Source organism: Centroberyx gerrardi, chromosome 9 (assembly GCF_048128805.1).
Source record: "Centroberyx gerrardi isolate f3 chromosome 9, fCenGer3.hap1.cur.20231027, whole genome shotgun sequence".
Lineage (NCBI taxonomy): Eukaryota > Metazoa > Chordata > Actinopteri > Beryciformes > Berycidae > Centroberyx > Centroberyx gerrardi.
This window is the reverse complement of record NC_136005.1, coordinates 3161028-3184220: the sequence shown is the minus strand read 5'-3', so window position 1 is coordinate 3184220 and position 23193 is coordinate 3161028. Positions and strand designations below refer to the sequence as shown.

Here is a 23193-nt window from a genome sequence, read left to right as displayed (position 1 = left end):
GATCAACAACAACAGATATATTATTTGTTATTATTATTTGTGCATCATCGGGACAGAAAAATCATACTTATTGCACCTTTAAAAGGGTATTTTTTCAGTGAACTATGACCAAAAAGAGAACCTTTAAAAAAAAGTGGTTTCTAACAATCATATTAAAGCTGTATGTCAGGTTCATCTAGTAAAAATGCCTCTTTTTTGTCTTGACCAAAATTGAATCAATCAACAAAATTCTGGAAAGTCCAAGTGGAAGTTAAAGAGACAGGAATATGTACAGTGTATCTCTCACTTAGTGGTGGACAGATAAACATCAGACACTGGACAGATGTCATCGCTCTCCAGCTGTTATCTTATTTAAGTCGTATTAAATTATCTTTTGTTTTCGTTTCACAGGAAAACACAGGAGAACAAAAACAGTGGTAGTGAATGAACATGTGAAAACTGAGAAAATGACTTTCAAAGAGTCATCGCTTTGAGTTACGGTTGTTGTGTCTGCCTGCCAATGCATACACACACACACACACACACCCCCCCCCCCAACAGTTGTGGTTAGCTGCAGCTCATACAACTTGAGAGACATGAAACTCCCCTGACATTTCTAAGCAAGCTCATTGAGTTACAAGAAGGCAGGTCGCATATATGGACTCACAGATACTGAGGACGACATGATGATCCTTCGAGACTTTCCACAGCACCTCATGGACCAGCTGAAGGGCTGGAGTTCACTACAGGGATTTACTGCCATGTTCATGTTGCTCACTGTGGTCAGCAAAGGTAAACGAATACAAAAACCCTGTAGCTTTGTTTTTAAATTCACTATGTGGCTTTAAACTAGCTCTACTATTTACCTCTCTCCAAGCAACTCATTCTGAATGCTGAGTACAAATCAAACCTGTATGAAGACAGATAAGCCTCTGCAATGAAAGTGTAACATCAGCCACAAAGTCTTGGTTATCTTATCAGCACCATGTGGTTTCCACTGGCAGGAAGCCACCCGCTTCTCACTGCTGGAGCACTTTGCAGCTTCATCAAGAGGCCGACTGTTCTGTTTCGATTTAGATCTCTACTGATATTTTTGTTTTATATGTTTATGGGTTACTTTTTCCACAAACAGGGCATCTGTTGATTGAAATGAGATTGCTTAATGTCATGGAACAGAGAGGTTCAGGTTCATTTTGCTTTTTAAACTGGCTGACTGAACTCTAAACTTCAGAGAAACGCTTGTCAACACAGCACATTTAATACAATTCAGTGCATTGTAATGTGCTTCGCTTCACAGTAAAAGCAAAATTAAAATGAGAAATTAAAACAATAAAGAGATAAAAATAAAAGAGGACTAGCGATATAAAAGGGGAAAATAAATAAAATAAAAATACTAAAAGTAGGAAAATGTACGCTCAATAAAACCGTTCCGCAGTTAAAAGCAAGGTTCAAAAGGAATGAGTCAAACTTTATTTATATAGCACATTTCATACACAATGCACTACACTTTTGACTGCAGCTACTTTTCAAGTGATTTTGATCGTATTTTTGCTTATGCAGTGTGTTATATGTTATTTGTCTGCTTACTATGCTTTAGGTTTGTTGCTGACGCTGCTTTCTTTGCCAAAGCTGTCTTGTAAAAGAGATCTTCATTCTTCATGAAGGTTAAATCCAATGAATAAATGAAGTGATCCTCAGGTGTCTTTTTCCCCAAGGCTCGGCTTGCGAAGCTCCTTCAGGTCCTCAGTGCTTCAGGAGGAACTTTAGTGAGTCTGTTTACAGGTGTGAGTGGAGCATGAACACATCTGCGAGCGACGTGACATATGACCTTTACTTCAAGTGAGTTGGACCTATCAGCTGAGGAGTTTGGTTCTAAAATGAGAGATCCACCATTTTGATGATTTTGATTGATAGCACAAAATTAACACAAATTAGAGTGACTCTTGAAGGACATGTGTAACCTAAGTTCTTGGTTGACAAATTTGCTGGATCGATATTTTAAAGATATTCAGGCCCAGATTCACTAAAGGTTTGCACAGGGAAGAGTGTGTGACATCACCAAAATGACCAAATCAGAGCTGGTGAAAAAATAAATCCTCTTTGTACCATATTTAAATATTCATATTCAAATTCATATTCAAAGCCATATTTAAATTATATGTAAATCTCATTATTTTGCCCACCTTTATTTGTATGTAAGGCCATGCAAATTAGTGCATATAAGATCCTTCAGGAGATGTAAACACTTTCACACAGTTTGTCCATTCAGACCGGCTGCTGAGGAGACGCAGCAGGCAGAGGGTTTCCATCCTGAACTCAGATCAGATCAGAGACGCTGCTGTTATAAAGAGGATGCAGCCTGGTGGATTAGTCCAGACCTGTCAACTCTCCCATTTTTCCCGGGTTTCTCCCATATTTTCACCCCCTCTCCCGCTGTGCTCCCGTTTGGTAATTTTCCCCGTAAATCTCCCGTATTTCCCTTTTTTATTTTTTACAGTTATACAGAATCCTAATTGGCCCAATCAAGTTGTTTCGGTTACATCCATAGACTATTTAACTTGGGAGACTATTTTCCCATTCCTGACCAGAAGTATGTTGGGAAACATTTGTTGAACTAGTTAACCCAATCCTTTCTGCTCTGAGATTACAGCAGGGCAGGCAGTAAAGGCACCTGGTCATTAGATCTCTGGAACCGAGAGATGAAACCACTTTCATAATGTAAAAATTATGGTCGGGTGGGGGTCCCAGAAAATCTCCCTTATTTTCAAAGCCCAACGTTGACAGGTATGGATTAGTCTTCAACATGAAACACACAATTTGTGCTTGGTTGGTGATAAATGGGTTTATTTGCTGTGTTTCTTTAGAGGTCTTGTAACCGGATTTGCTTAAATTTATTAGTGAATAACACAAAAGCTGCTCTCTCTCAAGCAACCAAAATGCACAAATTGCCTGTGCAACTCAATATTAGTGAATCTGGACCTTAGTGATGAACTTTGAGTGATGATTTCTTCTGAAATGGACATATAATAATAATAATAATAATAACTTTGATTTATATAGCGCCTTTCAAGAGACCCAAGGACGCTTTACACAGTGAGGCAGACAAAACAAATAAAACAAGAACAGAAAATAATAATAGCAATATGATGTTTTGGAAATGAACTCTTTACATGTATGAGCTCTTCATGAATCAAGCAGATTGTGTCTTTATAAAGTAAAACTCAGAGTGGAATCTTTGTAAAATATGCTTGATAATGACAGACGAATATGCTCTTTAATCAACTTAAAATTGTGCCATCCAGTATTTATGTACTAAATGTATGTAATAAATGTATGTACTAAATGTATTTAAAAGTTATGTAATAGCATTAATGGTTTAGTACACTGTAGATATGTAGCTGGTACAAGTTTGTTTTGCGTCATCTCAAAAGCACAAAGAGAAAAACCATGTTCCCATCCTCCCACGCTGACGTACACCTTTAATCTAGAAGGCCAGGGACTTCTAAGATGTTTTATTTGCACTCAGCACTACAGGTTCGCCCTTTAAAGAAAAGGAATTTGAGGGCATTGACAAGAACTGGAAATCCCAGCTGAATGAGGAGGCACTAATCAAAGACCGGCCTGTTTACATATGGGTGACAGCTCACACAGGAAACTCCAGCTGCACGTCACCCAGGACCTCTGTCGTCCTGAGGAACACAGGTACTTGATGCTCTGCTCATTTCACCCAACAACATAACACACTAAAGCACATTATTGTCCTTTTTGTAGCGATGAGTCCACAACTTGCTATCAGGGCAGGAAACTACATTTTTCATCCACAGGCCACAGTGGAGAATTAATTCCAAAAATACTGCAGCCACTTCCACAATTTGACTAATTAAATCTATTTTTTAGAATGAAACGGAGCCCCAGGTAATGGTTGGTGACCTGCTAAAGTGGCTGGTTTTAATTTTCCAGGCTACTTACTATGCTCAATGGGTTATACAACGATGTCAGAAGTGATCGTTTTATTGCAGATAAACATATTTTATAGGAACTGTTATGAAACTTAAAAATAGATATATTTAAATAACACAAACAACGTCAAAAACTGTTTTGCTTTTTTTCAACAGTTAAGTATGAAGCACCACAAACTATATCAGTGTCCTGGTTAAAAAACAACCTCAGTTTAAGTTGGAAAGCTGCAGAGAAGCAACCGGCTTTAGCAGAGGTGCGGTTCCGAAGAGAAGACACCACAGAATCATGGGAAAATGTGAGGCATATTTCTAATGTGAACTCTATTCACCTGCTTTACTGGATATACTGTACGTGAAGTTGATTTCCATTTTTTGCTGCCTTGATTAACCTATTTGACCTTTTCCCTCATTGTTGATATAGAGAATAACCAAGACAAATACAGCAACAGAGCCTTTAATGTGTAAGTACTCTCATGTGTTATAGAGCTGTAATCAGAGAGAAGAAAAGTACATGCAGCATTTATTTGATGTGGATCTGTAGCTTCCTTCTATGCTTGTTGCGGATCTACTTCTAAGAGTAGACACATTAAAGGATAAGTATGGCAATTTTGGACCTATATATAATTTGTCTCTTTCATACCTAGTTATTGGACTCTTGCTGCTAACAATGAGTCCAAACTGTTTATCAAAATATCTCCAAAAAATCCAGTCTGTGAAAACGACCTGGAGAGCGACCGATGTGTTTCTCTCCACGGCCCGGAAAGCAGCAGCACCGCACCATTTCCACTCAGCGGATCGTCTTCTACCGAACTCTACTGTTTACAATCTGACCTGACCGTCCAGAACTAGATCACTCCACCAGGAACCGCCTCTCACCCCACAGCGGTCTGTCCTGCGGCAGAGAAAAATAGTTCTGTGATTTCCTGATTAGTGAAAGTGAGTGTAATTGTCGTGAAATCAGAGCAAATTTTAATTTATGTACTTTTTTGTTTCCTCTCAACTCCCTCTGGAGCCTACAAATGGCTTTTTTGGAGATATTTTGCTAAACCCCATTTGGACTCATTGTTAGCAGCAAGAAGCAATGGAGCTCGCTGCTTCAACTGACAGCTGACTCTGGGGCCAATATTCTCTGTGGGTCCAAGTACTGCAGATATGGAAGAGACTAATTATATATAGGTCCAAAATCGCTGAACTTCGTGATCAGATAGGAGGCTTTTTTCTCCTGCTTAAATGCAAAGTGCTGCTGTGAGCGTCATTAGTAACAGAGAAGGGCGCACGTGTGTTGAATTTCATTTATTTTTTGTCAGTAAACAGTTGACACATTATGTGAAATAAAGGTTTACATTTCTTCAGTGTCCATAAAATGTCTGGTTAGCAGTGTTACCATTCTTCATTTTAACCAGGTGTCACAGGTCTAGATTAGAATTCAAAATACCGAGGTTTTCCTTTACGAATCTGCCTGTTTTTCTGTTTATCTGCACAGACCAGGTCAGTGTTGTGAATCTCCAGAAACGTTCATCTTACCAGGTTCAGGTCAGACAGAGGTCCACCCAGGCCAAGAACCCGCTGTGGAGCGACTGGTCCGCAGTTCAGACCGTTCCTGCAGGTGAGTCGTGTTCTGTGTCTGCAGCAGACAGTTACCTGAACGCCCGGCTCAGAGGTTTCCTGGTGTAATGGTTAGCACTCTGGACTTTGAATCTAGCAATCTGAGTTTAAATCTCAGTGGGACCTTGTTAATGTCATTGGACACAAGGCAGAGGCAATCTTTAATTTAAGTAAAACTGCACTAGATAAAATTGTATTCATTCATTTTATCAGTCTAAATCACAAAGGGTTGCTGCAACAGAGAAGACAATCCCATCCCCACTAATTGAGACACCGTAGATGTATTAAAATTTAATCAAATAAATTAAATAATGCAATTTCATTCCAAAAACCCTCCAAATGAAAACACTGACACTGACACTTAGAAAATGGTGGCTGGCATGAAAAAATCACATTATTGGCTATAAAAGAAACTATTAGTTTGTTGATGAAGTTCACAAAGTCATTTTGTTCTTGAGACTAGAATCATTTATGTTTTTGAAATATTGACTAATGAATTTCACCTTGAAATTTCCCAAATTTCAATGAAACCCTTCAAATGTTTTGCCCTTTTTAATAATATTACCAATCAAGATTAACATCAGTGGACTCTCAATCAATCAATTAAAAATGTAAACAGAGAAAGCAATTAATTTTCTAACCCTTGCTTAAAAACATCTATCTCCATTATGGATTTTTTGATAGCCTACAGTTTGGATCGGGGGTCCAATTAATTAACATTTTGAAGGATATTCACTTAATTAATGAACTGAAAGGATGTGGACCTGCTGTCTGCTCACCAACACTATAAATATCTGTGTTTTCATTGCAGAACTTGAACATCAGCCTGAAGTTAACCTGACCACCAGGGAGTTTAACAATGGCACTCGAATGCTAATACTAACTTGGAAGGTAAGCTAGTGAAGGGAAACTACACTCTCATTTTCAACACACCTGTGTGTGTAGTTTGGGGCAACACACATGTTCTGTCTTGCTGTCTTGGTGTATCGGTGTCTTCTGTCTTGGAGAGCAAACACAGAGACTAGTTTTCATGTTTGACATCTACTGATTAAAAAAGCATGTTATTGCAACAAGAACAAATCTACTAGTTTTAACTAATTTAACTTGCTTTCAATACAGTTTCACTTCATTCATTTATTTTTTGGTCCATCTATTCATTTGTTGGTCTGTTTGTTTATTCATTCTTTCGTCCGTCTTTCACACACTTTGAAAATTACACTGATTGACCAGGGGTAGTGCTACAAGTCAAAAAATATAATTTAATTTCATATCTCCCACACTGCAAGTTCAAATAACTTTTTTTTGTACATTTATCCAGCTATCCTTGCTCTCCAACATGCCTTCAGAACGCCATATTGGGCTTTCCACCACTTTGTGTTTCTTGAATAACAGTTTCCCCCCCTAAAGGCTTTTTCATTGATTTCCTGATTGGCCCAGAGGGGGGCTGCACCATTTGTGGTGGATGATATGTTAACTTTGTTTAATGTGTTTTAAGAAAAAATAGATTATGAAGATGCAATAGCGGAGCAAAAGATTTGTTAGGATGGACCTTGTATGTGTATTTCTGAACTGAGCTCCATCCTGTTTCTCAGGCTGTGCCACATGCAGCAGCAGTGGGAGGAGTGAATTACAGCGTGACAGACACCCAGTCTTCTCGTGGATGTCCTTGTCCGAAGAAGAAGAAGAAGAAGAAGAAACAAGTCAAGACCACTGAATACAGCACTTATGTGACCGACTCTTTCGTCAACATCTCCGTTATCGCCATAAATGCAGCAGGGGCGTCTCCTGCTGCAAATATACCGGTTCCAGCCAAACCAGCCAAAGATTTGAAAAGTAAGTGTGCGCACGCCTAAACACATGCACACTTGACACATGCATCCTTGAAAATGGTCTTCGAGTCTTATGCATTCTAAAGTGTATTACTTAGCATGTATATTTATCCTTCAGCAGACCCAGTGCTTAACAGCCATGTTGTTCCTTTTCCACCCCCTACAGCTTGTGACAAACCATTACCAAAAGTAAAAGTTCCCCAAGGAACTTGCCTAGAGTGGTACGAGCTTCAAGATGGGAAAACAATGCCAGAAACAGTGAAAACTTTAAAAGCAAGGGATAATATAAGAAGTAAGTCATACATGCAGTTCTGTTAGCAAGCAGGTTCATCGCAAAGTGCTCTACACACAGCAAAGGACAACAAACAACAACAATCAACTGCACTAAATGTGTCTTGAGTCTGGACACTGTGACCTGAAGTTATGTACTGATTCATTCAATTGCGGATAAAATAGATCACATTGTTGGCTATATAGAACTAATTCCACTGATTGCAACAGAGCCTACTGTAAATCTTCTTTTGTACAGAACCTGGCCATTAACACTGTAATTGAAGTCTCACCCATTTCTATGCTGCACTCACTGTGCTGTCTCTACATCAACAACAGCTTTCAAAGGTCTTAGAGAAAGTAGCCGCAAATCTACTAACTTCCTTCCTCAGCCAAAATAACTTATTTGACAAGTTTCAATCAGGTTTCAGATCGTTACACAACACAGTCTGTAGCTGCAGGTGATCTAGTTTTAACTGCTGATGTCTGGGACTGCTTCATCTTAAAACAATAGTTCACCCCAAAATGAAAATTCAGCCATTATCTACTCACCCCCAACTCTGCTGAAGTTCACAGGATCACCAAACACACACAGAGTTAGCACCCCAGTTCCTCCTCAGTCTTCTAACGAACTGCTGCAGTTAGTGTATGCATCTGTTTTCAGCTCCAAAAAAGCATTAAATGTCACCCAGCAGTAGCAAGCAGAGTCATAAATCAGCAGAATCCACTGCCATGTTTAAAACATTTAAAGACCCACTTTTTACTCTACAGCCTCTCAGTGTCACTGATGTGTTTTATCTGCTTTTTGAAAATAATTTGCTCTTTTTTTTGGATTTGGATTGTTTACTGTTATGTTATCTTTTTCTTTTAAAGAGTAACTAAACCCCCAAACCCAAAACTGTATACGATGCTATGTAAAGCCCTTTGAGACATGCTTGTGATAAGAGGCTATATAAATAAACAAGACTAGACTAGACTGTCTGTGTAAAGTCTCACATCTAAAGGTAAAAAGCATGCTGCTGAAATTGCCATCTGCAATTGGCTTATCTTTGGTGCCAGGTGATGTCACCTACCTTTAGAGAACAACAGGTAGTGACATCACCTGGCACCAAAGATCAGCCAGTAGCAGATGGCAATATACAGATTTAGGTTTTGGGCTTAGTTACTCTTTAACCTTGTGAAGCGCTTTGTAACAGAAGTATTTTGTGTGTTTAAGGCGCAATATAAATAAAGTTGACTTGACTTGAAAAGCACGTAAAATCAAATCTGGTTTTGTTACAGAAATGAAGGCAGAGATGAAGGACTATGTTCGCTACTTTTACTTCGAACACAAATGCGTCCGTGGGATACCACGGACAGCTGAGATGTGTCTCTTTTATAAAAAGGAAGGTGGTAAGCATCATTAAAATGGAATTTCTCTACATGCTGTGACCATTAAAGATGCACAGGGTCACACAGGAATGATGGATGATGTCATTTAAAGCTGCACTGGGTAATATTTTTCTAACTGAGATGCTGTAGATTCACCCAATTCGTGCAAAGTTGGTACGGGCGCTGGCTGAATCTTCTCCACACAGGATGTGGTGAATCCAAACTTAAAGGCATACTGAGTAGGATTTTGCTGCCTGTGGCTTGTAAACACATCTTTCAAAGTTGGCCCCGCCTCCCGGCGGTTGCCAGAATGGTAAAAAATGGTAAAAATCTGTAAAAAAAAAAAAGGAAAGAAAAGTAGGCTTGTTCCAAAACGAGAGTGAATCTGGGGTTTGCTTTCACCCGTTGGAGAATGTGATTGGAGAGGATGGTTGAAGAGCGACGCAGAGTTGGCCTGTTTCCTGTTGGAAAGGTAAGCTTAGCTATCAGCTTTTCTACTACAATAAAACTACGCTAACGGTAGCTAGCTGGCAGTTCACGATACACATTAGCTCTGACCAGTTGCTCTGTTTTAGAGTTTGAAACGGCTACCGCAGCCAGCGAGGCTTTTAGATAGAAAACAATTTAGCAGTGGTTTTTGTTGCTGCCGCACACACCTGCTGCCAAAAGGTCGACGCCCAGAAACGTCCCGAACATTAAGAAATTAAAAAATCCAGGCAGAAGGCAGCAGGCTCTCTGCAAACACTGTCACAGACTACCATAAGTAATGATTGAGTAGGATCATTTTTGGATGAGTTTATGCTATTTCAAGGGGGAAATCCTGCTCAGTACGCCTTTAAGAGTGAAATCCAGCAATAGCTGAACCTCTCCACAATCTCCACCCCAACAAACCCTGCATTCAAGTGGTGTCGGGTTTACGGTCTGAACGAGTTTCTGACCAGGAAGCGCCACATTAACACCTTATTATGATCAAGTCGGAGAAATCGGGATTGTAGATGCAGCGCAAATTGTCCGAGTTGTGACGCAATCGCTCTTTCCAACATGGCTGAATCGTATGTAAACATAAGAAATTTCATAAAATAAAGCCGAAAATGAACCACACGTATTTAAAAGACATGGATATTCCCTGATAACTACAGTGCTGCGGCATTCAATTTCCTGTGGTATTTACATTCATAATGCTAGCTAGGCTATCGCTAGCTTGATTGCTAAGGTAAGAAATGAAAAGTGGAAATTCTAGTGCAGCTTTAATTTCATAACGTAACATCCTTTCTGTCTATATCTCTCTTCTTCTGACTGTTTGTCTCTCTCTTTTCTTTTCTTCCTCCACTGCTGCCCAGTAAAGCAGAAACCGAACGAAAATAATCTAAAAAAAAATATATATATATGCATATTTTTGTTAGACACTAAACTTTTCTTTCCCTTTTCAGCTCCCCGCATCAAACCTCAGGGTTTCACTGCTTTAAGCGAAACATGCAATTCTGCTGAGCTGTCCTGGAAAGCCATTCCCTCTGAAGAGCAGCAAGGTTTCCTCACACACTACGCTGTGTGCAGCATGAGAACCAGTCCGCAAGACGGGGCTGAAGGTGCAAAATTCACTCCTACTACTCCTACTTAAAGGATAAGGCTGGTGTCTCGTCCATGTAGCCGATGCCCAATATGTCCCAGCAGCCATAGAACTCCATTGTATTAAATAAAAACTATTAAAAACACATGAAAGAGCCATGCCGTTGCTCTGGGCAACATATTTCATCATCACGATGCACCGGGCCGGCCGACTTTTTCCTCAAACAACTTAATAAGCCGACCGTAATCATGTTTTCGAACTCAGGAAAGTAGTTCCGTAGCACCGAAAATAGTCCCCGGCGTAATGAAGAATTTGTTCCCATTTGGATTTGATTTGGTAATAACTACAACAGCCTGACTTTTCGTGGTAACAGTTAGCGATTTTTAAAATTGAAATCATGTCTTTGTAAGCTGTATTTCAAGGTTTTTAGCTTACAATTGGAGCCAATGACTTCCAGTTTGAAGGCTAAAAAGGGAACGTGGGATGTCGGAAAGTAACGGGAGTACACATTGTTGATTTTATTATTTTCATAGGATTTGTTGACGGTAAGAAATGCATTAAAAAACACCAGCGTTATCCTTTAACATATAATCTGCCATTTAGTGGATTTTTTTTATCGAAAGCATACTTTGTAACATGGATTATGGATGAACAATTCTGAAAAGTGTGATTTTTTTTCAGTGTAAAAATGTTAATTTTTAGGATCCCAGGAATTAATTTGGCAGCTAATGGGGATCCTAATAAAACAAAACAAAACAATATAAATACAAACAGTACACTTCTGTCAATAACACTTCATTCATCAGTCGCTGCTTTTGTTCACTCTGTAAAATGTTATTTTTGCTGTTGGTGGACAAAAAAATTATCTACAAAACGTTTTACAGGATTGAAGAAAAGAATGCATATTTTGTCAATGATTTGTTTTTGTAATTATACAATATTCCAACTGCCTGTGAAACTCACTCAACATATAAATGGCCATGTAATGATTATTTCTGTGACAATGTGCGACATACTGCATGTTTTTCCATCGCTCATTTCATTAGAGTGCCATAATGTATCAGCATCAAGCACAGAATATCGTCTGGAAAACTTGACGCCGGGATCCAGATACAACATCAGCCTGGCCGGAGTAACCAGAGTGGGAGCCGGACCCAAAGCCTTTACATCTATCGCCACACATCCGGAGAATCCTGTGAACGGTACGAGACAAGTCACAATTTTAATTCCTTGAGACTTGACTTGATGCATGAAGAGAAGACTTGAGACTTGACTTGAGTTGGGTTCTGGTGACTTGGGACTTAACTTTGATGACTTGAAAAGGTTTCTAAAGTCTTGACAAAAAATCTAAAGTTGAAACTAATTATAGAAATCAAACCCATGATGCAGGTTTTTATCCTAAAACCATATTGCATTGAAAAGACCTAGATATTTAGTTTTCTTTAAGATATTGAAGATATATAGATAAGATATTTAAGACACTTGATTTGTTCTGACTTGACTTGGTAATCTACATTTGGACTTGGGACTTGACTTGAGACTTGTGCCTCAAGACTTGAGACTGACTTGGGACTCGAGCAAAGTTGACTCAGTCACACCACTGGTAAACTGCAAGTATTTCCATATGCGACTACTAATTTATCATATCCTATCTTACGTTCTTTCCCAAATTAGTGTGGCTGAGTCTTGGCTTGCTGTTTGTGTTCTTTTTAGCCTCAATACTGTGCACCTTCATCTTAAAGAGGTGAGCGGCTTTAACTGTTTTTCATATGACCGTTGCTTTTTGACAAAATGTTGTAAATATTCTACATTTTAGGATAGAAATATAATTAACAAACTGTGTGTGAGGGCTAATAACTCTGCCCCATCTGAGTCACATGCAGACTAACAATTGTTGGATAAAATAAACACGTTTCAGAGAGATGTGTTGAGTTTAATATATTCTGCCTTACTTTTAGGAATACGACTTAGTTGATTAACTGTTTTGTCTTTGCTCTTTAATTCATCCTGGTTGGTCCTGTTTGACAGTTTATATTCTGTTCTAATACTTAGAATCAAAAACAGGATCTTCCCTCCTGTGCCGATACCTGTCATTCTAATAGACACCTTTCGACCGGGGAATCAGGTAACTCTTACCCAAATCATGCAGATTTTGGGTTTTTTTTTGTTTTCTAATGCTTTTAAATATGCACTTTTAGTCATTTATTCACTATAGAGATTCGCTGTAGACTCAGTAGTGCCACTAGGGTGTAAAACCTTCTTTATCCAGAAAACATGCAGAAGTAACAAACCTCAGAATGCCTTCACTGACCAATCAGAGCTGAGTTTTCAACAAAGCCGTGTAATAAACTTAATTATTCAGTTGAGACTGATACCATCCTCTGCCAATGTGATCTCAACAGGAGATGCTGGAGATGAAAGAGGAGGTACATGAGCTGACGCTGCAACCGGAGGACAAGTCCGTGCCGACGCCTGAGGACCTGGAGGAGACCACTGTCCTGGGGGAGGTGTGGGAAACCGATGACGCCGCTGAAGAAGACATGGAGCATGAGAGGATTCTGGGAGATTCCACAACCTCAGAGGGAGCCAGCGATGAGTGTTTGAGTCCCGGCTATAAGAGTCAGGCAGTGAGGCGGTCCAGAGACTCGGCAGTGATGGACCTCGGACAGGGAGACGAGATCACCATGCTGATATACAAGAATGGCTCGGTCTTCGATGTGAAGGCAGACTCCTCTTAAAGGGGATTTGAGTAAGGGTTTTACTGCCCCAAAGCACAAAATGACCATAATATATCTAATACCAATGACTCAATGATTATGTATCCAGGTGCTGAGATTTCCGGCTTTAAAACTCAATTTCTGTCCTGTACTCTGTTTTGGAACAAAAACTTTCAACTGCTCAGTGATGGAGGACGGTGCTACGAAGAGGCAACACATCTCAACACATTTCAGGCTGAAAAGCCTCGTTCTCAAGACAAAAAAGCAAATGTTACTTTGTTTACTATTGCAGTACTTAGCATGGTGATATATTACATTTTCACCAGACATTTCTGTTTTGGAACCCTGCACTAATATCAATTACAGGCTACTGTAATTCAAGGGGACGGGAGGAGTAGGTGGGGGCAGAGACTTGTGTGGGAGGAGACTATCGATGTTGTTGCAATTCCTACTGGTCACCCACAGAGGTTGTTAAAGGACAAAGGTTACTTACAGGATAAGTTTGGTGATTTTGGACCTATATATAATTTGTTTCTTCCATCCCTGTAGTTCTTGGACCCACAGACAATATTGGCTCCATAGTCAGCTGTTGGTAGAAACAGCGAGCTCCGTTGCCTCTTGCTGCAACAATGAGTCCAAACTGTTTGCCAAAATATCTCCAAAAAAGCCGTCTGTGAAAAGGATACGGAGACCGACCGACATGTTTCTATCCACGGCTGGAAAGTGGATCTCAGTGGATAGTAGGGCTGTGACATTGATCAAAAATTACAAATCGAATATTTGTAATTTATATATACTGGGTATGCCCACTAGAGGGCAATATAGTGAAGGTTTTGACAGAAAGACACACTGATCCATCAGAAAACAGAATTTTACTGACGGATAGATTTCTGTCCGTTGGGCTGTTTTGGAACGTCAACGTGTTCGCCGCTATTTAACGTAGGAACGTCTCGTATTTCTCGTCCAGTCTGTCCGTCAAAACGGACGGAAATCTGACGGAGACGGACGCGTAACATTGAAAATGAATTGAAATGAACGGAGACGGACAGACACAACGGATCAGTGTGGCCGCGCTACTTCAATGGCAAGATTCTCCGGTGTGCTAATAATCTTTTATTTTGCTCCTGCAGCCGCGGGACGAGTGTTAGTAGCCATTTTTCAACTTATTTAAGTTTTGTTTCCTGTTTAAAACTATCCTGATCACGTGAAACTGAGTGATAAAAATAGGCAATACAATTGGATAGCCAATATCGAACGTTCCCTTTGATGTTTGAATATGGCAATTAATTAATGCATTCGATAATTTATTGATTATCGAATGAAATGTCACAACCCTAGTGGATCGTCTTCTACCAAACTCACCCCACAGCAGTCATAGTGAAAGTGTGAATAATGGAGGAACTGAGTCATGTTTCCTCTCATCTCCATGTGGAGCCACCAACGGCTTTTTGGAGATATTTTGGCAAACAGTTTGGACTCGTTGTTGCAGCATGAGGCAACAGAGCTCGCTGCTTCAACTGACAGCTGCCTGACTCTGGAGACAATATTGTCTGTGCGGCCCCGCTCAGCGTTAATTTCAGGCCACCGGCGATTATCACACTTTATGGTCGACATGTTGGTTATACTTTGAGTGATGGTCGTTGCGGCCATCGCTGGTACTTACATTGAACTGAACTTTGAACCCATCACTGGCTCTGTTGTCATGTCTTCTTTGCAAAAAAGGCTGCTGTTAAACTCACAAATGCACAAAAGAGAGTACATTTACCTCTTGATTTTCTGCTTCTGCATGTCTTGAGAGCAAATGATGACTGAACCTCTGCGATGCGTTCTGTAATCACTCTAGTATTTATACTTCTTATGAGCGTCAGCGTCCAAAATCAAAGTCGAGCGATGATGTAATGTTGGTGACATTGCAGCGATGTCCATCAGGCATCGATCAATATACTGGCCTTAAGTTGAGAGAAACACCGCAATTGCAGTTAACATGATTTTTCTGCAACAACAGCAAAGTGCAGATGGAATATGAAGTGCAGAGTGTTGCAGATTTGGTCAGTGTAAAATGAAATCTGAACGATGTAGAAGAAGAAAGGAGTGAAAATGATGGCTTAGCAGCTTAGAGGCTGAAAAAACAGTAAAAGAAATGTGTGAATGTCAAGACAAGAGGTGAACATGTGGCAGGAAGTGGTCAACAAAAAAAAAACAATGACCTAAAAAAACAGTACATGTGCAAGGTGAAAACGTTTGCTTACTCATAACCAGACAGGACTTAGTTGCTGCTTCTGTGGCATTTCAACCTAACCTTTGACGGTTTAATATGCCATGTTGATTTGCCAAAAGTGATGACAGATTTGAAGTATTTTCCATCACTCTGCGTTTTAATTTCTCCTCAAAGAAGCCTTTTTTTTTCTTCCTGTGTTATTTGGTTTGCGGCATGCTGGAGGAGCGTGATAATCTGACAGCCAATCCATTATCTGTCCCCACATCAAGATGAGGATAATCTGTCCAGACCACAGACAGCAGCCTGACTGATAAACGCTGTGTGCGGTTAGATTCAGGATGATAACATTAACAACAGATACTGTCATGGCTTCACGGTCACCAGATATTCTTTTTAGACCAGCGCACAGTCCTGCTATGATTCAGTCTAAATCTGTCTTCCTAGTGTGGATGTTGCAAATAGGATAATCATTACTTTATTACATTATTATTACTGACGATAATATAGTCAAACGTATCCTGTCTTTCTGCCAAAGAGGTAAAAAACAAAACAAAAAGGTAGCAGTGACTTGTATTTGGCTGTCCTGGCTACTGGTCCTTCTCTAGTTCAGGTAAATCTGATTACATGAACCTGTTATACCCCTTTTATACCTCCCTATTGCCATGAATAAACCAGTTAACAGAATATTCGCCCTCCCTCTTTGAATTAGCAATAGTAGCCTAAAAGCAATGTACATCAATATGTAAATCAAAATGTACTCATAAGGCTAAGTAGTAGCAGCAGCAGTACAGGAGCAATAGTAGCAGCAGCAGTAGTAGTAGTCATAGTAATAGTAGTAGTGCAGTAGTAGCAGTGTAGTAATAGCCGTAGTAGAGTAGTAATAGTAGTAGTAGCAATAGTCAGCTATAGCATAGTAGCAGCAGCAGTAGTAGTAGTAGTGGTAGTAATAGTTGCAGCACTACAGCTATTGCTACTATTGCAATAGTTGTAGTAGTAGTAGTAGTAGTAGTAGTAGTAGTAGTACTATTGTCCCTGTGTAGCTGAGGACCCACTGGAACCCTCTGAAGGACCGCTGAGGGTTCCTGGACCCCAGGTTGGGAACCACTGCAGTAGTCTAATATGGGCCTATGACTGTGGCGCCGCCTAGTGGCCAGAAAGTGTCCGTACAGGCAGAGGAGGTGTAGTACAGCTGGCAGACAGACAGGTCATCATCATCTTCAGCAGCACAGGACAGCAGCCAGGCGGCAGCTCTCTGTGTGTCTGTCTGTCTGCAGGCTGGATGCCTTCAATAAATCATGAACGGGCCAATTACGCCGTTGACCTTCTGGTAATGCGTCTGAAAATGCCCTATGCGTATTGCACTGTGCTAGAAGATGGCGGAGTCGGATGGTGGGGATTTTGCTTCGAAACATCCGCAGAACAGGTGAGAGAGAGCCGGGGAACCGGTGTGTGTAGATGATGCTGAACTGGTTTCTCGGTGTTTCCCGGTCCGGAAGCTCCGCGGCTCCGGGTCCGCGGCCCGGCGGCCGCAGGAGCGACCCGGCGCGGCAGCGGCGGGCCAGGAAACACCGAGGATGTCCGGCCTCCTGGCGTCCAGCTGTTCGGGTTTGTATCGATAGTAGAAAACAGTGGAAATAAAGTAAAGATGCAGTCCAGCCTGTTCACCGTTAGAGGAGGACACCCACCGAGTCTGCTGTGTGGCAGGTGAAGCTGTAACACTGGCGGTATTTTATATGACCAAGGCTATCAGACCAGTTAGTAAATGGGAGGTAAAGCATTGCATTTTCCCATTTTCATACGTGTCATAATTTGTGCACGAGGTGGATGCTGTCTCCTATAATTGATAACTACAGTATCTAATCTAAAGCAATTAACACTGCTGCTATTGATGTCATCGTCATGATTAATTGATAGCCTAAAATGCAACATGAAACCGACAAAACACTGGTCAGTAACCCATCTGGTATTAGGTGTGCAACAACAAAACAATAATAATATTGTGCAGGACTTTTCTTAACAAACTTACAAAGTGCTGTGTAATGAAAGTGACACTCTATCAGTCACCTAATGAATGAACTGTTTAACTTTGCACAGATGTCATTTTGATTAAAAGTTTAAATATTAGTGCTATATATATTTAGCATCTTATCCTTGACTTCGGTCAGTCCTGTCCATATTGTCAAGATCAGCCCAGACTTTGTAAACAAAGTTAATTTCCTCATTCAGATCAGCTGAAGCAAGCTGCAATAAATTCCTGTATGCTTTTTTGTACTTGGCAATTAAAACAATTCAGATTGTTGATGAAAAAATGTATAATTTTCATCTTAAAATTTGTGAATTGCACAGAAAATTTGGAAACCATGGAATATATTGTTGTCTAGTCCCTCTACACATACCTGTAGACTCTCTTTAAATTAATATCTTGTGACCTTTGGACCTCATTTACACCTGGAATTCAAATGTGATCTGCATCTGAAAATCTGACAATCTGATCATGCCCTTGCATTTACACCCGGTGCTTATATGAGTTCTCGTTATCTGTATCCTGTCTTGTGTCGTGACTGGATGTCATTTTCGGCTTTCATTACACAAAGCAGGCCGGTAGGTGTGGAGGCGGCAACAAAACCTAACATGGCTGCTGTTACTGTACAGCCTGGACTCACTTTTCCTTTGATGATGAATGATAGTCTTCTACGAATCTCTAGTAGGAAGCGAGGTGATGACGCTTCTACCCACGCCGATGACGTTTCTACCCGCCATAATGATGTTCCTATGTGACTTGATGACGTTTCTACCTGCTGTGATGAGGTTTCTACCCACGGTGATGTCATTTCTACCTGCATCAATGTCGTTTCTAACAGTGGTGATGTCATTTCTACCTGCATCTGTGGTTTCTACCCACGGTGATGTCGTTTCTACCTGCCTCGATGTCGTTTCTACCTGTGGTGATGACGTTTCTACCTGTGGTGATGACGTTTCTACCTGTGGTGATGACGTTTCTACCTGTGGTGATGACGTTTCTACCTGTGGTGATGACGTTTCTACCCGCGTCAATGTCGTTTCTACCTGCATCTATGTCGTTTCTACCTGTGATGATGTCGTTTCTACCTGCCGCGATGTCGTTTCTACTCGCGCCAATGTCGTTTCTACCCCCCGGCGATGTCGTTTTTACCCTGTGGGCATACTGTATACTGTCTCACTAATGTGAACACACTCTATGAATTGCATTTCCACCTGGCTGGCTTTGGCAGATCCAATCACATTCCGATCGCAGTGCAGCTGTGCACATCTATACCTTACATATGTGTTTTTCCTCATCCAGATACCAGGATATCCAGATACAGATCACACTTTAATAGTGGGTGGAAATGGGAGCTTCAACCTGCTTGACAGTCATATTACCCATCCACTATCAGAATATATAATATTGAAAAATGAACAAAATGTGTGTTTTCAGCCGAGAAATTAAGGTCTGGAAAAAGCGTTGATATTTTAAATGGCAGAACAAAAGCTCCATGCAACACTGCTATGCAAAAAACACCAGTTTATTGCTTAAGCTTTTGGTACAAGACCTTCATTATCAAGGGGTTTTTGCATGGAGCTTTTGTTCTGACATTTTGAGATTTTTTCGTCTATTGCACCCACGCTACATTTTGTGGTGTGCAGATTCCCCCTTTTTGTTATTGATGTATTAAATGGAAAACGTGTAGGAGTCACTGAATTCACTGAACATGACAGGGCCTTTTCTCTTCCAGTATGGCTAACAAGAATAGCACCCTGCGCTGCACATTCTCAGCCCCGAGCCACAGCGCCACCCTCCTGCAGGGCCTGTCGGTCCTGCGAGCCCAGGGCCAGCTGCTAGACGTGGTGCTGGCCATCAACGAGGAGCGCTTCCAGGTCCACAAGGCAGTGCTGGCCGCCTGCAGTGACTACTTCAGGTTAGTCTGTCTCATAAGACTTCTCATTTAAAGTGTTAGGCACTCAGCTGATGCTCTCGCCCAGAGCAACTTAACACCGAGTGCAGCAGTAGAATAAGCTTGAATTCCTAGATCGACAACTTCACAAGCAATATGGATGGGAGAGGAAGATAGGGGGGAGGGAAACGTGAAGTGCACTCCAAAATGATTCATTCTCTCTCTCTCTCTCTCTCTCTCTCTATCGCTCTCTCTTTCCCTCTCTCTTTTGTGTCTCATTTGACTCATCAACTCCACCGAATTCATGTTTACAGGGTTCCCACTAGTCATTGAATTTCTTGAATATCTTGATGTATTCCAGACAGGGAAAGTCAGGGAATTTGATAAATTCCCTAGGGAAGTCAAGGAATATTAGGACATTTTACAAATTGGTCACTTTACAGAAATATAGCAGACTGTGTTTTACAACTTGTTTCACACATTTTTCTCATTAGATGGTGGTTTTCAGTCCAGCTGTAGTGGAAACCAAACAGCTCACCTCTTCAGAAAAACACCAAACCAGGAAGGAAGAACAATTTTTAGCTCATGGAAGTGCTCTGATTTAGTTATGGAAAGTCATGGAAAATTCTTGGAAGTTTACATCAGGGCCATGATGGGAACCCTGTGTTTAGATGATATGGAGTTCTAAAGGGTCAATCAACTCACCAGCTTTCGTTCTTGCGTTGCAGAGCAATGTTTACCGGAGGTATGAGGGAGTCAAACCAGGATACAATTGAGCTGAAGGGTTTGTCCGCCCGAGGCCTGAAACATATCATTGACTTTGCCTATAGTGCAGAAGTCACTCTCGACCTGGACTGCATTCAGGACGTCCTCGGGGCGGCTGTCTTCCTCCAGATGGTCCCGGTCGTGGAGCTCTGCGAGGAGTTCCTCAAGTCGGCGATGAGCGTGGAGACCTGCCTGAACATCGGCCAGATGGCCACCACCTTCAACCTGTCTTCCCTCAAGGAGTCGGTGGACGCCTTCACCTTTCGCCACTTCCTCCAAATTGCAGAGGAGGAGGACTTCCTGCACATCCCCATGGAGCGCCTGGTCTTCTTCCTGCAGAGCAACAAGCTGAAGAACTGTAGTGAGATCGATCTCTTTCACGCCGCCATCCGATGGCTCCAGTACGACGAGTCCCGCCGGGCTCAAGCCAACGGGGTGCTCTGCCACGTGCGCTTCCCGCTCATGCGCTCGTCGGAGCTGGTGGACAGCGTCCAGACGGTGGACATCATGGTGGAGGACGTGCTGTGCCGGCAGTATCTCCTCGAGGCCTTCAACTACCAGATCCTGCCGTTCCGACAGCATGAGATGCAGTCCCCGCGGACGGTGATCCGGTCCGACGTCATGTCCCTCATCACCTTCGGCGGGACGCCCTACACCGATAATGACCGCACCGTGAGCACCAAGGTGTACTATCTCCCCGACATTGCTTCTCGCCAGTTCAAAGAGCTGACGGAGATGGAGACGGGCTGCAGCCACGCTTGTGTCGCTGTACTCGATAACTTTGTCTATGTGGTCGGCGGACAGCACTTACAGTACCGAAGCGGCGAGGGGGCGGTGGACAGCTGCTTTCGATATGACCCGCACCTGAGCCAATGGCTGCGCATCCAACCCATGCAGGAGGGACGTATCCAGTTTCAGCTAAACATGCTGCATGGACGTCTGTACGCCACCGGTGGGCGCGATCGATCCGGCAGCCTGTCGTCTGTGGAGTGCTACTGCCCAAAGAAGAACGAGTGGACTTACGTGGAACCGTTAAAACGCAGGATCTGGGGTCACGCTGGGACGACCTGCGGAGACAAGCTGTACATCTCTGGGGGTTACGGCGTCTCGCTGGACGACAAGAAAACTCTTCACTGCTACGACCCGGTGTCCGACCAGTGGGACTTCAGAGCTCCCATGAACGAACCCAGAGTTCTCCACGCCATGATCAGCTCCAAGGAGCGAGTCTACGCCCTGGGCGGTCGCATGGACCATGTGGACCGATGTTTTGACGTGCTGGCGGTGGAGTATTACGTTCCAGAGAACGACCAGTGGACCACCGTCAGTCCCATGCGGGCGGGGCAGTCGGAGGCAGGCTGCTGCTTACTGGACAGAAAGATCTACATCGTCGGGGGCTACAACTGGCACCTGAACAATGTCACGAGCATCGTGCAGGTGTACAACACAGAGACAGATGAGTGGGAGAGGGATTTGCACTTCCCAGAGTCCTTTGCTGGCATTGCGTGTACACCAATCATACTTCCACAAACCACAACACAACGCTAATGTGTTCTGACCTGCTGACTGTGACGACTTGATTCCATGTGCTCTTGCTGCTAACTGTTGAGTCAATACAAGGTGTGAACACTGTATAAGCTACTGTAGTCTTAGTTGTGTGTGTGTGGGTGTGTGTGTGTTCATTTGCGGGAATGACTGAAAAGCAATTGAACAACATTACTCTATACAATGTATTATTTCCCTGTCCTTCCTATGGTTGAGGTTTGTATAATGAATGCTACAGCATCATAATGTTTAATTTGTGGTCAGAACTGTATAAAACCGAGCTAATTTGGATTTTAAATTAGTTTTTTATGTGAAAATGAACTCTTAACAGTCTTTATGTTGAGACACATTTATGTTAGAGAAATAAGGTTATAATTCAGCAAAGAACGGTGGTTTGTATTTGGATAAGTTCAGGGCATAAGGCTTGTGCAATATGATAATTTTCTGGTTGTTGAGTTAAAGAATGGATTGATTGGCATATTGATTGGTATGCAATTTCCAAACTTCATAAGCCCGCTTTCATATTATGGCCAATGGGAATTATCTTACACTTGCCTAGTAGGAAAATTTCTAGCTATGGGCGAATGAGCCAGTAAAACTTAAAGAGTTCTCTTCCAAAATGTCATTACCTGAAGTTCATCATTTTATATTTGTGAAACATAAAGGATCCGGTCCGTAAAAGTGTTACAATTTTGCCAATGAAGGGCTTACGTTGCCTGCTAATCATTAAACAGTAATAATCAGAGTAGGTTCACAACATTCGTTCATTTACAAGTGGTGGAAATCTTGTATAGGAATGAAACTTATAAATTTAAAATTTTTAAATTTCTCACAATGTTGTCTTTAAATGTTGGACATTTTGATTGTACTGAATTTTAACAGTTGGAATCTTTTTTCTGTTTGTTAGTTTGCTTCTTGTAATATTTTGTTTCATGTTAGAGTTTTACCAGTCAAGGAACCAAGAACACGATACCTGAAAATCTTAAAGTTGTACTTAAGTCTATTTATCCACAAGTCACATATCAATTTATAGTAATGATTGCACAAATGGACACAAAGCTTGTTGTGTTTCAACATGGAATATGTTAATTATTCCACACTTTCTCTTTGTATCTCTTTGGGTGGCTCAGTTTCTTTTTTACTTTAGTTTTGTTCCTTGACACGGCCCTTGTGCTCCCTCACTGAAACACAAATCTCTAATCTCTTTAAAAGTACAATCTGCACCTCTTTCGGCAGCTATGTAAATGATTAGTGTGTGCGTCCGTTGGGATGTCGGTGTCTGCTGCTGTTTATTTGAACCAGGTGTTAGGTCTTGTGTATCACACATGTGTTTGTCCCTTGACTGACAATATTACATGCAACCTTGCAGGGGATATTTGTCAATTTTTTGAAAGAAGTGTAGATTTGAGTTCTGACAAATTGATCATTTACCTGGCGAAAGTAATCGACCCATCCAT

General features: G+C 41.5%; 2 protein-coding genes across 2 annotated transcripts; both read left to right on the top strand.

Annotated features, from left to right (window-relative positions):
- The first annotated feature begins 647 nt into the window (after positions 1 to 647).
- Positions 648 to 15037, top strand: il12rb1 (interleukin 12 receptor subunit beta 1). Its single transcript, XM_071911737.2, has 15 exons — positions 648 to 771; positions 1695 to 1818; positions 3506 to 3681; positions 4095 to 4234; positions 4423 to 4426; positions 5422 to 5544; positions 6355 to 6434; positions 7136 to 7376; positions 7539 to 7664; positions 8924 to 9034; positions 10444 to 10599; positions 11627 to 11782; positions 12255 to 12324; positions 12633 to 12705; positions 12983 to 15037. Exons 1-15 carry the CDS (start codon positions 663 to 665, stop codon positions 13316 to 13318), a joined length of 2025 nt encoding a protein of 674 aa, XP_071767838.2. The 5' UTR covers positions 648 to 662; the 3' UTR covers positions 13319 to 15037.
- A 4967-nt stretch (positions 15038 to 20004) lies between these two features.
- Positions 20005 to 22160, top strand: klhl26 (kelch-like family member 26). The gene has a single exon (XM_071911761.2). It carries the CDS (start codon positions 20162 to 20164, stop codon positions 21737 to 21739), a length of 1578 nt encoding a protein of 525 aa, XP_071767862.1. The 5' UTR covers positions 20005 to 20161; the 3' UTR covers positions 21740 to 22160.
- The last annotated feature ends 1033 nt before the right edge of the window (positions 22161 to 23193 follow it).